At 43.0% G+C, this 12,301-nt stretch overlaps 1 protein-coding gene across 1 annotated transcript in view; it reads right to left on the reverse strand.

Annotated features, from left to right (window-relative positions):
- The window catches only part of PPP4R2 (protein phosphatase 4 regulatory subunit 2), a 71,035-nt gene extending 58,985 nt beyond the window's left edge, over positions 1 to 12,050 (reverse strand). Inside the window, exons 1-2 of the mRNA XM_003264900.4 lie at positions 11,771 to 12,050; positions 10,698 to 10,779 (exon numbers count right to left, since the gene is read on the reverse strand). Of these exons, the coding sequence (XP_003264948.1) occupies positions 10,698 to 10,779; positions 11,771 to 11,804 (116 nt within the window). The 5' untranslated portion in view covers positions 11,805 to 12,050. The remainder of the gene's footprint in view (positions 1 to 10,697; positions 10,780 to 11,770) is intronic.
- Between the last annotated feature and the right edge of the window lie 251 nt (positions 12,051 to 12,301).

Consider the following 12,301-nt stretch of genomic DNA (forward strand, 5'->3'; position numbering starts at 1 on the left):
CATCCCTTTAAATAGACCCACTTTATTACCTATATTTACACACCTGGAAATTAAGGGAGAGAAGTCAGCCTTGGTCATATAGTAACCACGTGATGAAATTCAGAATTCAAACCTAAATCTGTTTTGTGCTCTCCTGACTGTCCAATCAGAGTTCATTCCACAAGATTAAGTACTTTAGACTTGTTTCTTGAGCCATATTCATTCTATTTATGCCCAGCATACAGATAATTTTTACTGTCCCCCGAGTTTTCATATCTATAGCTATATACTTTATTATTCAAGTCCTCACAACAGCTGAAACAACTAAAGGTACAAACCCCATTTTTTTTAAGTGAGGAAACAAGCTCACAAATAATCTGTCCAAAGTCTCACCAAGAAGTAGAAAAGCTAAGTTTGGAACTCAAGCAATGTTCTCTCCAAGACATGACATTATTCTACCATCACCACATGCTAACTCATATGCAATTAGGAAACTAGCCAACGACTACTAAAAACTAAACCGACCATGGAAAACATGAGCTTATCTGGGCACCTAAAATAATGAAGAAAAGAAAAATTAACTCTACTCAGAAAGTTGGCATGCCTAACTTCCAGTGTACCACTCAGGTTTACATGATGTGATGAAAAAGAAACTATAATTTTATTCATGTTCATACCTTAATAACCTCACTCACTGGAATATTTAGAAGCAAAAGGGCATCTATTCAACTAATATTTGCTGAAAATCTATTGTGCTTCCCCTGTGTACCATCGTGATGATAGCACATGAGAGGACTTTTGGTGACACGTGGATAATTCGTATTTTAGTAATTTTAGTATTTATAGATTGTAAAGTGACTCAGAAAACATAACCACCATACCAAGCCAATGGCTTCAGATCTTATTTCCCAAAGCAACATTAAGGGAAAAAAATTAACACAGTGGTTATGGGAAGGGGGGCAGGGGCTAGGGGTTAGGGGTTGAGGGCTTGACCTTTATCTGTAATATTCTTTCCACTTAAAAATTTTGAGGAAAAAAAACTCAGCTGACCTGAAGAAAAGCATTAAAGAAGTAATTGTACAGATGTCACAAGAATGTGGAAAAATTCATAAAGGTAGTATTTGGCTGACATTTTAGAAACAATTTTCAAAGTGTTCAAGAAATACTATGTTAGACAAAATAAAACAAAACTCCCTCTTAAGAAACCCCACAGAGGCCGGGTGCGCTGGCTCACACCTGTTACCCCAGCACTTCCGGAGGCCGAGGCGGGTCGATCACTTGAGGTCAGGCGGGTCGATCACTTGCGGTCAGGAGTTCGAGACCAGCCGGGCCAACATGGTGAAACCCCATCTCTACTAAAAATACAAAAATTAACGGCGTGGTGGTGCGCACCTGTAGTTCCAGCTACTTGGGAGGCTGGGGCAAGAGAATCACTTGAACCCGGGAGCCAGAGGTTCAAATGAGCCAAGATACCACTGCACTCCAGCCTGGGTGACAGAGTGAGACTCTGTCTCACAAAAAAAAAAAAAAAAGGAAAGGAAAGAAAAAAAAAACCGAAAAGAAAAAGGTAAAAGAAACCCCACAAAAGGATCTAACAGCCTCATGGGCTTAAAGAGAATTTCTTTATAATAATGGGGGTCTTAGTTGTTGATAACTACTTTTAAACAACCTTTTATTTTCTTACTGTTATGTCAAAACACCTGAACACAAAGAACTTCAAACTGTAGAGGGGGGAAAAAAGAGAATCAAAATATGCATTATCAACAACATAACAACGAGTATTATTTATCGAGCATTTACTCTGCATACCAAGCACTGTGCTGAGTTTCCTATGTATTGCCTGCCCACAATTCAAGGTACTATTATTATCCCATTTTATAAATGAGGGAAGTGACTTAACAGGGATGTAAAAGTTTTCCTAAAAAGCAGAATTCTAAGATGGCAGTGGTGCTACAGTTTTTCATCTCTCTAAAACCTTATGGCCAACCAAATTAGAGAGCAGAACCAAAAACCAGTGGACCATATTTAGAACAAAACTAGCTGACACAGTATTCCCACAGACCCCAAAAAGTGGATGAGGAAAAACTGATGGTCACATGACCTCAACATTACTGGGATCTATGACAGAGAGAAGTCAAGGTGTATCTCAAAGGCCTAGGAACAGGAGAATTATAAAATAGCCAACAAGTATTCACTGGAAATCACTGCAGACCAATATGAGAACAGCAGCTGAAACTGAGATGGATTTTGCCAACTCTAGCGGTGAGTGAATAGACTGCTCTGAGTTCGAAAAGACGAAGCAGGTCTTGCTCACTTGAGCTCTTGAAAGTGACCCAACAGTGCTCCAATCAAGAGGTAAGCCCCCAATGAGGAGGAGGAGTCAACATAAATGAAGACAAGGTTCAAAAAAAAGCAGGAGCAGCAAACACAGCCTGGAATTTCAGAATGCAAACTGCCATGTTCTTAAAACACTTCACAAAAGCAACGAGAGTGCTCCATGTAGTTAGAAAAGCTACTCTGGGCCGAGTGTGGTGGCTCACGCCTGTAATCCCAGCACTTTGGGAGGCCAAGGCAGATGGATTACGAGGTCAGGAGTCAGCCTGGCCCACGCGCTGAAACTCCGTCTCTACTAAAAATAACAAAAACTAGCCAAGCATGGTGGCACGCGCCTGTGGTCCCAGCTACCAGGGAGACTGAGACAACGGAATAGCTTGAACCTGGAGGCGGAGGCTGCAGTGAGCCGAGATCACACCACTGTATTCCAGCCTGGGCAACAGGGCGAGACTCCATCTCAAAAAGAAAAAAAAAAAAAAATTGTGGCATATTCATATGATACATCTACTCAGAAATAAAAAGAAATACAAACTATGTTGAATAGAAGAAGCCAAAGAATACATATTGTATGGTTCCATTTACATAAAATTCTAGAACTCACAAACTAATCTACATTAACAAAAAGTTGCTTGGAGGGAAGGAAGCACACACAGTTGCTTGGAGGGAAGATTACAATGGGGCATGAGCAAACTTCTGGGAGTAATGAATGAACATGTTCACAATCTTGACTGTTGTGATAGTTTCCTGAGTGTAGACATTAAAACTTAGCAACCTGTACATTTTGAATAAATACAGTGTATTGTGTGTCAATTATACCTCAATAACACTGCTTTTCTTTTTTTTCCCTTTTTTTTTTTTTTTTTTTTGAGACAGAGTTTTGCTCTTGGAGCCCAGGCTGGAGTGTAACGATATGAGCTAGGCTCACTGCAACCTCTGCCTCCCGAGATCAGGCGATTCTCCCCAGTAGCTGGGATTACAAGCATGCACCACAGCTGGCAAACTTTGTATTTTTTAGTAGAGATGGGGTTTCTCCATGTTGGTCAGGCTGGTCTTGAACTCCCGACCTCAGATGATCTGCCCGCCTCAGCCTCCCAAACTGCTGGGATTACAGGCGTGAGCCACCGCACCCGGCCAGTAACACTACTTTTTAAAAAAGGATTCAAAAGAAGAATTCAAGACAAAATAATAAGTACTGAAGATATGCAAAGAAGCAGCAATATAGTCTCCCTCCCCTCCCCAACAAAAAAACCAAAAACAACTCAATCGTTTTCTTGAAATATTTAATACTTTTTAAAAATTTAAAAATTCACATTGAAAGACTACACCACCAGCGTGTAGATAAGTGGATTAAAAAAAAAAAAAAGACCACACCATATACCTGAGTACGATGACTCCAAAATATCCAACATTGATTTTCAAAATGCTTTTAAAGATCTAGTCTAGAAAAACCACTGTATTTTGGCCAGGCGCAGTGGCTCACACATGTAATCCCGACACTTTGGGAGGCGAAGGCGGGGAGATCACAAGGTCAAGAGTTTGAGACCAGCCTGGCCAATATGGTGAAACCCTGTCTCTACTAAAAATACAAAAATTAGCCAGGTATAGTGGTGGGCACCTGTAATCCCAGCTACTGGGAGGCGGAGGTTGCCATGAGCCGAGATGGCGCCACTGCACTCCAGCTTGGGCAACAGAGCAAGACTCCGACTCAAAACGCACACACACACCACTGTATTTTAAAGGAAAAAATCTTTCAGGAAGGTAGACAAAAAGAGTGGGCAGTTTACAAGGTAAAAAAAAATTATCATCAGATGTTAACAGCTGGCCAGGCACGGTGACACCTCTGTAATCCCTGCACTTTAAGAGGCCAACAAAGTGGGCAGATCACTTGAGCTCCAGAGTTCAAGCTGAGGAGACCAGCCTAAAAACACGGTGAAACCCCATCTCTACAGAAAACACAAAAATTAGCCAGGTGTGGTGGCATGTGCCTGTAGTCCCAGCTACTGGGAAGGCTGAGGTGGGAAGACAGAGTTTACAGTGAACCAAGAATGCATCACTGCACTCCAGCCGGGACAAAAGAGCAAGACTGTCTCAAAAATAAATAGATTTTAACAGTTTCATTGGGGGAAACAATAGAATTAACAAACTTAAGACACTCAAGGATAGAAAATGTTTGAACCAAAGATTTTATTTCCAGCCAAAGTGACCTTCAAGATTGAAGGGCACATGCCAGGCACGGTGGCTCATGCCTGTAATTCCAGCTCTTAGGGAGGCACAGGTGGGAGGACAGCCTGAGCCCAGGAGTTTGAGACCTGCCTGGGCAATATAGCAAAACCCCATGCTCAACAAAAAGGGGAAATAAAAAGGGGGGCAAATAAAAAAATAAAAATAAAAGGCACAGACAACATACAAAACATGTATAAGAACTCCAGGCCGGGCACCGTGGCTCAGGCCTGTAATCCCAGCACTTTGGGAGGCCGAGACGGGCAGATCACTTGAAGTCAGGAAATCGAGACCAACTTGGCCAACATGATGAAACCCCATCTCTACTAAAAATACAAAAGTTAGGCCAGGCACACTGGCTCGTGCCTGTAATCCCAGCACTTTGGGAGGCCAAGGCAGGCAGATCACCTGAGGTCAGGAATTCGAGACCAGCCCAGCCAACATAGCGAAACCCCGTCTCAACTGAAAATACAAAAAAGTAGCCGGGCATGGTGGCATGCACCTGTAATCCCAGATACTCAGGAGGCTGTGGCAGAAAAATCGCTTGAACCCAGGAGGTGGAGGTTGCAGTGAGTCAAGATCGCGCCATTGCATTCCAGCCCGGGCAACAGAGCAAGACTCTGTCTCCAAAAAAAAAAAAAAAAAAAACTCCAGAAATATTGTTTCAATTAGCCCCTTTTCAATAATCTATTAAAGAATAAGCTTCATTCAGACAACCAAACTGACTAGAGACAGAGACAATACAATGACAATGACATAAGGACTCGTTGTAGGCATGAGATCTATATACCTACTATAAAACTAAGACTGACAGTTAAAAGGGAAAGTCGGCCAGGGCAGTGACTATGCCCGTAATTCCAGCATCTTTGGAGGCAAAGGCAGGGGGAGGATCACTCGAGGCCAGGAGTTCGAGAACAGCCTGGTCAACATGGCGAAACCCCGTCTCTACTGAAAACACAAAAATTAGCCAGGCAATAGTGGCACATGCCAGTAACCCCAGCTACTCAGGAGGATGACGCACAAGAATCACTTGAACCCAAGAGGCAGAGGTTGCAGTGAGCTGTGATCGCACCACTGCACTCCAGCCTGGGTAACAGAGTGAGACTCTGTTTCAAAAAAAAAAAAAAAAAAAAAAAAAAAAAAAGGGAAAGTTACGTAACAGCAATATGCTCAGACAATTCAGACAGAAAAACTTTTAAATGGGGGCTAGAAATAGAGAATATGTAAAAAAAATTTTAACATTCCTAGTAATTATATTGGTGGCAGTAATATTTGCATTATTATTTTAGACTTTCTGATGTGTAATGTTGGTTACAGTCAGTAATTACAAGACATCCTGATTCTATCATACACTGCCTGTGTTCTTGAGAGAACCAGGATTTTGGGTACGCAAAAAGTTATAAAATCCCTGGGCCGGGCGCAGTGGTTCACACCTGTAATCCCAGCACTTTGGGAGGCCAAGGTGGATGGATCACGAGGTCAGGAGATCGAGGCCATCCTGGCTAACACGGTGAAACCCCATCTCTACTAAAAATACAAAAAAAATTAGCCAGGCGTGGTGGCGCATGCCTGTAATCCCAGCTACTCAGGAGGCTGAGGCAGGAAAATCGCTTGAACCCAGGAGGCGGAGGTTGTAGTGAGCCGAGACTGCGCCAGTGCACTCCAGCCTGGGTGACAGAGCGAGACTCCGTCTCAAAAAAAAAAAAAAAAGAAAAAGCCCTATGCACTCCCATGTTTACTGCAGCACTATTTGCAACAGCCAAAATATGAAACCAGCTCAGTGAAATGGCTCATGCCTTGTAATCTTTGCACTTTGGGAGGATTGCTTGAGGCCAGGAGTTGGAGATCAGCCTAGGCAACATAGCAAGACCTTGTCTCTACAAAAAAAATTTATAAATTAGCCAGGCATCGTGGCATTTACCCTATCTGTAAGTCCTAGCTATTCAGGAGGCTGAGGCAAGAGGATCCCTTGAGCCTAGGAGTTTGAGGTTGCAGTGAGCTATGACTGAGTTGCTGCACTAAAGCCTGGGCAACAGCAAGACCTTGCCTCAAAAATACTTTTTAAAACAAGGAACCAACCTGAGTTCCCACCAATGGATAAGAAAATGTGGTATATTATTCAGCAATAAAAAAGAATTCGATCCTGTCATTTGCAACAACATGGATGGAACTGTAGGCCATTATGTTAAGTGAAGTCAAGTCAAGCACAGAAAGACAAACATCACGTTTTCACATATGTGGGAGCTACGACAGTGGATCTCACAAAGGTAAGAGTCTAAAGACTGGTGATTACTAGAGACTGAGCAAGGAACAGGAAAGATAAAAGGGGGGAAAAAGAATCTACATGTATTTATTACCACCAAACTCTATACTTAAAATGGTAAAGATGGGGCCAGGGGCGGTGGCTCATGCCTGTAATCCCAGCACTTTGGGAGGCCAAGGCGGGTGGATCACGAGGTCAAGAGATCGAGACCATCCTGGCCAACATGGAGAAACCCTGTCTCTATTAAAAATACAAAAATTAGCTGTGTCTGCCTGTAGTCCCAGCTACTTGGGAGGCTGAGGAAGGAAAATCGCTTGAACCCGGGAGGCGGGGGTTGAAGTGAGCCGAGATCGCGCCACTACAATCCAGTGTGGCGTAGAGCGAAGACTCCATCTCAAAAAAAAAAAAAAAAAAAAAAAAAAAGAAAGAAAGAAAACAATGGTAAAGATGGTAAATTATATAAGTGTGCGAGTGTGCATTTGAGACAAGGTCTTACTCTGTTGCCCAGACTGGAGTGCAGTGACACAATCACGGCTCACTGCAGCCTCGACCTCGCAGGCTCAGGTGATCCTCCTACCTCCTCCTCCCAAGTAGCTGGGAGTAGCTGGGACTACAGGTGCATGCCACCGCGTTAGGCTAATTTTTTGTAAAGACAGGTTTCACCATGTTGCCCAGGCTGGTCTCGAACTCCTGGGCTCAAGTGACCCTGGGCCACCTGCCTCAGCCTCTCAAAGTTCTGGGATTACAAGCATGAATCACTACGCCTGGCCAGTAAATTATATAAGCATATTTTACCTAAACAAAAAAAAAAACACTTTTTAAAATGCTGTATTCTTGATTCTGAATTGCAAGCCTTAGTATTTTATGTAGCTGAGTAATAATAAACATCTCTACCACCAGGATTGTAGTCTTGAAACGCCATTTCCCACTAAAAGGCAGGTCTTCTTGAGAAATATCTGATTCACATCTGGGGCAAGAAATGAGCTTAGAACATATTCTTATAACAGAGAATAAGGATACTATCAAAGACTACTAACGTCATGTCAAAAGGACTCTGGAGCCAACTGGCAAAGGCTACCACTGGCCAAATGGGAGACAACTTGACCGTCAAAAAGGATAATAATTGCAACTCAAACCCATCAAATACCTTTAAATCCATGACTGAAACGCATCAAGCCTTTAAATTCATGATTGAAACACACCATATGTTCCTGTTTATTCAGCGCATACTATATATTTAGCATGATGTCAGAAACTACGTTACCTTCAGAAGAGTGTTGCTCCAGAAAATGTCTCATTTTCAGGTCAAAGTATTCTTTCCAACATAAAAACAATTTTTTGAAGTGGCAGGAAACAATTCACTTGGGGATTAATTATTTTAGTTATATACATATATAGTTTCCCTCTTCACATCAATTTAGTATGTCTTGGCATCTTTCCTAACTTCCTACATCAGATGTTTACAAGTAATTTTAATAGACTAAGAAGTAAAAATCTTCAAATTTTTCCTACAACCTCCTCCATTGTAAAAGCCTACACTTAACAATCCTAAAACCTCTCTAAAGCTAAAAACAAGTGTCAAATCATTGTCTTTTGAAAAGAAAACTAAGTAGCCTGGGGGGGTCACTGATTTTGATCCATAAACACTTTCACATACTACTTCTGTTAATGCTTTCTTGCTATAATACATCAGTGAAAATAAAAACAACTATGAAATTTTTTTTTGAGACAGAGTCTCACTCTGTCACTCAGACTGCAGTACAGTAGCACCAACCATCATGGCTCATTGCAGCCTCAACCTCCCAAGTTCCAACAATCCTTCTGCCTCAGCCTCTGGAGAGGCTGGGACTATAGGCATGTACCAACAAACTCAGGTAACTTTTAAATTTTTTGTCCTGAGCTCAAGGGATCCACCGTTTCCCAAAGTGCTGAGATACAGGCATGAGCCACCACATCCGGTGGAAATGCTTATCTTAAGGAATCCACCCATCCTAAAACATCAGAAAAGTCTAAATTGCTGTTCTTTAAATTTTCATTTTCATTCTCTTGTTACAATCTCACATAGTAGACAAAGCTTAGTTTAGCCATAAATGGGTAACAGAAATTCTGCAAATGTCAGTATCAAAGATATGCCATGTTGATAAAAAGAAATCAAAGCTTAAAGCTAAATGCATAAACACTGGCTATTTACATAATAAAATAAAAAATATTTTCCAAATTCAATTGAATATAAGAATCTAAGTGCACCAATCATTTCAGTACAAAATATGCTTAGTGAATATATAAACACCTAATATGGGGTGGTGGATTGGGAATTTTAAGTCCTCTTCTACCAGGATAAAATAACTGTCCAAAAAAAATCAGATAACTTCCCCAGCCACTTGGTGTTCCAGTAAGACAGGATATTAAAAAGCTATCTTTCAGAAGCTTTCAACTATTTATACATTTATAGGCAATGTACTTTATCAAGAAGGGAAAGCAGTGTGTACAAACCTGATAAACTGAGTAAGAGGTTTTAAGTACTCATCTCCAAATAGTTTGATATAATCTTGTACATCAAAAAACAGCCAAAAGTAAAATGCTATTCGGCTTGACATTGTTGACAGGGCTAAGTCTGTGCCAACTAGCAATTCAAGAGGAATAGTGGCAGTCTAAGCATTTATGTTTTAGGGATTAATTTATTTTTGAAAGATGGCACGTGGTCATTTTTAGGCTTATCTATATAAGCACAAATTAACACTTTTACATTGCTCTAAATCAAGATGTTCTATATGAAACCCTAATGCGAAGGTAAAAATGACTTCTCCCCCAGAGGGTCCCATTTTTTAGTGTAATACATAGAAATACAAGATTGAACACATCACAGTGACGTTCTCAAAATGACGGGTATATTTTAATAGAATACTAAGGAGATTCAGCTTGCAGGCATGACCATTAAATCAAGCATTGAGGCAGCAAAGGTGTTTTTCTTTCTAAAATTAGGCTAGTTGTTAAAAGGCTACACTACAACCATAAGCAAATCTTGTGAAAAATGAACACTTGCTAATAATAAAGCCAGAGAAATTATACAATACTTGCTGAAAGCTACTCATACTAGGCAGATAACCCACTTATTAACATTGAAACCATAAAAACCTACCGCTTTCCTGCTGCCCCAGCCCCCACTCAAAGACTACAAAAAGAAGTCATCAAAGATGCACTGTCCTCTACAAATAAACTTAGCCAGATTGTGTCTACCACACAAACTGCAAAACAATGACCTGGAATGTTCCTTCTGAACACAGCCCTAACTTTATAGTGTAAGTTTCAGATTCAGAACATTTGGAAACGAACTTAATAAAATGCTGAGCATATGTAACAAGTTAGCTATCTTAGAAAGTCTACAGGTCAAAACTGTAGCATCTGGAATTTGTCAGATAATCACAGAGTCCTCAAGATGATAAATAGAAGTGACACTTTAAACACCTACATATGCAAATATGACCAAAAAAAGGCTGGACACACGACAATATGAGACAATACCACCAAGACTCTGAAACAGAATCAAAGCCACACAATTCTAGGAATAAGCGTATTTGTTATGGTCAAAAAGGGTCATAATGGAATAGGCATTCTTCCTTTCTCTGGCTCGTTAAGACTAACACATTCTCTAAGCGTGCCAAAGCCTAGCTATAAAGAAAATTTTAACATACACAAGTTTTTAAAAATCCGTTACAGACCAGGTATAAATAAGTGTATACGTTCTTTAAATGTAAATTTATATATAAATTATTTAAATGACCAGGACTTCTACAATTTAGAATGAATGATTTAATTATCCCAAAATACACTTTTTTCCCTTTCCTGAGCAATTCTGAATAATGCACTGGTCTATAACGACAAATGCATGTTTTCAACTCACATTGTTTCTCCAGTCTTGGCTACATGACAAAGAAACTGATCCAGGACAGGACAAACTTCCTTTTTCCCCCTCTTCTCAAAATCTAGATAAAGAAAAAAAAATGTTATCAGTTTTCTCAAAAACAAACTTTCCTCCTAGTCCTTTCCCTTATTAAGAATCAATTAAATACAAAATTAAAAACATAAGGCCTCTCAACCAAATAACCACCTCAATCCTCCCAAGTTCTACTTCCAACATGGCACCCTCTTTACAGATAACAAGAATCCTCCTAAAGGGGGCACTCAACTTCACAAACCATTTTTAACGCAGTGCTTCTCCAAGTGTGGTCCGGCGGAACACCAGCATTATATTAAGCTGGGAATCCAGTGAAAATAAAAATCCCCAGGCCCCGACTCCCACCAATTGTTATCTACGTCCATAAATCTGCCTTTTTAAGAAACACCAACTACCCCAAGTAGCCGTCCCCAAATGATTCTGTTATGTCAAAGAATAATTCTCAAAACGCTGAAATCTTTCTATTCGAAGTTTGAAAGCCACTGCTCTCAAGCCTGTTGCGTGGAAGGCGTGCAATCAACGACGGTGAAGGCAACCACCTTGAAATTAGGGTGCGGAAGGATGACTTCAAAAGCCATGAAAAAGGCATCCTAAGACAACTTAAAAGTTGCGATGCCATCCGCTACCCCCGCCCCCACCAACCTTTTACTTTTTCTCCCACCCCAACGCCTAGCGTGCGGGTAGCCTGGTGGAGAAAGGGGGATGCCTGGGAGGGAGGGATCTGCGGGCCCGCGACTCGTCCCCTGAACGGGTGGGAGAAAGACTGGGGCCCCCGCAAGAGCCTCCCCGGCTCCCCTCCCCCAGCCCAGACGCCGGCGGCCGACACAAAGCCAGAGCGGGGCGGGAGGGAACTGCCCACAGGGCTCCCCGCCCCTGGGGAGGTGGAGGGGGATGGGAGCCCGGGAAACACTCTCCCCACGCCGCGCCCGACCCCGGCCCTCGGAACCATACGCCCTGAAAGGAGAGAAGAGCGAGCCGCAGAAGGTGAGGGGGAATGGAGAGGGGGCAGCTACCCCCACCTTTCAGCGCCTCCTGGAGCCTCTCGACGTCCATGGCTTCCCGGAGTCCCTCACAGCCTCCGCCTCCCTCCGCGGGTCTCTTGGGGACCGGAACGCCTCCCCCCACCCCCCCGACGCCCTCCCCCTCCCTCGCACACACTCCGGCACGCAGGCGACCGGGCGGGGGAAACGAAGGGAGCCGGGGGAAGCGTGCGAGAGAGCGAGACCGACAGAGCGAGCACCTCCCCAAGCCGCTACCACCAACCCTCCAACATGGCGCCCGGCACGTCACCGCGCGCACGCTCCCGGCCGCCGTCCTCGCTCCCGCCGCGCGCTCCGGCCCGGAACCCGAGAGCGCGTGCGCGGCCGAGGCGTGACGCTGGGGCCCAGTGCAACCACCAGTCGCGGCTGCGTCCAGGCGGCTGCCGGAGCCCCGGCTGTGGGCCCACGCTCCGCGGAGCTGAAGACTGGACGGTCAGGCGAGAGGGTTGCAGGCAGACTCCTAGGCTTTGAATCCCTGCCATTTGCTCTCTGTGTGAACTTAAGCTACTT

Source organism: Nomascus leucogenys, chromosome 21 (genome assembly GCF_006542625.1).
Source record: "Nomascus leucogenys isolate Asia chromosome 21, Asia_NLE_v1, whole genome shotgun sequence".
NCBI classification, from domain to species: domain Eukaryota; kingdom Metazoa; phylum Chordata; class Mammalia; order Primates; family Hylobatidae; genus Nomascus; species Nomascus leucogenys.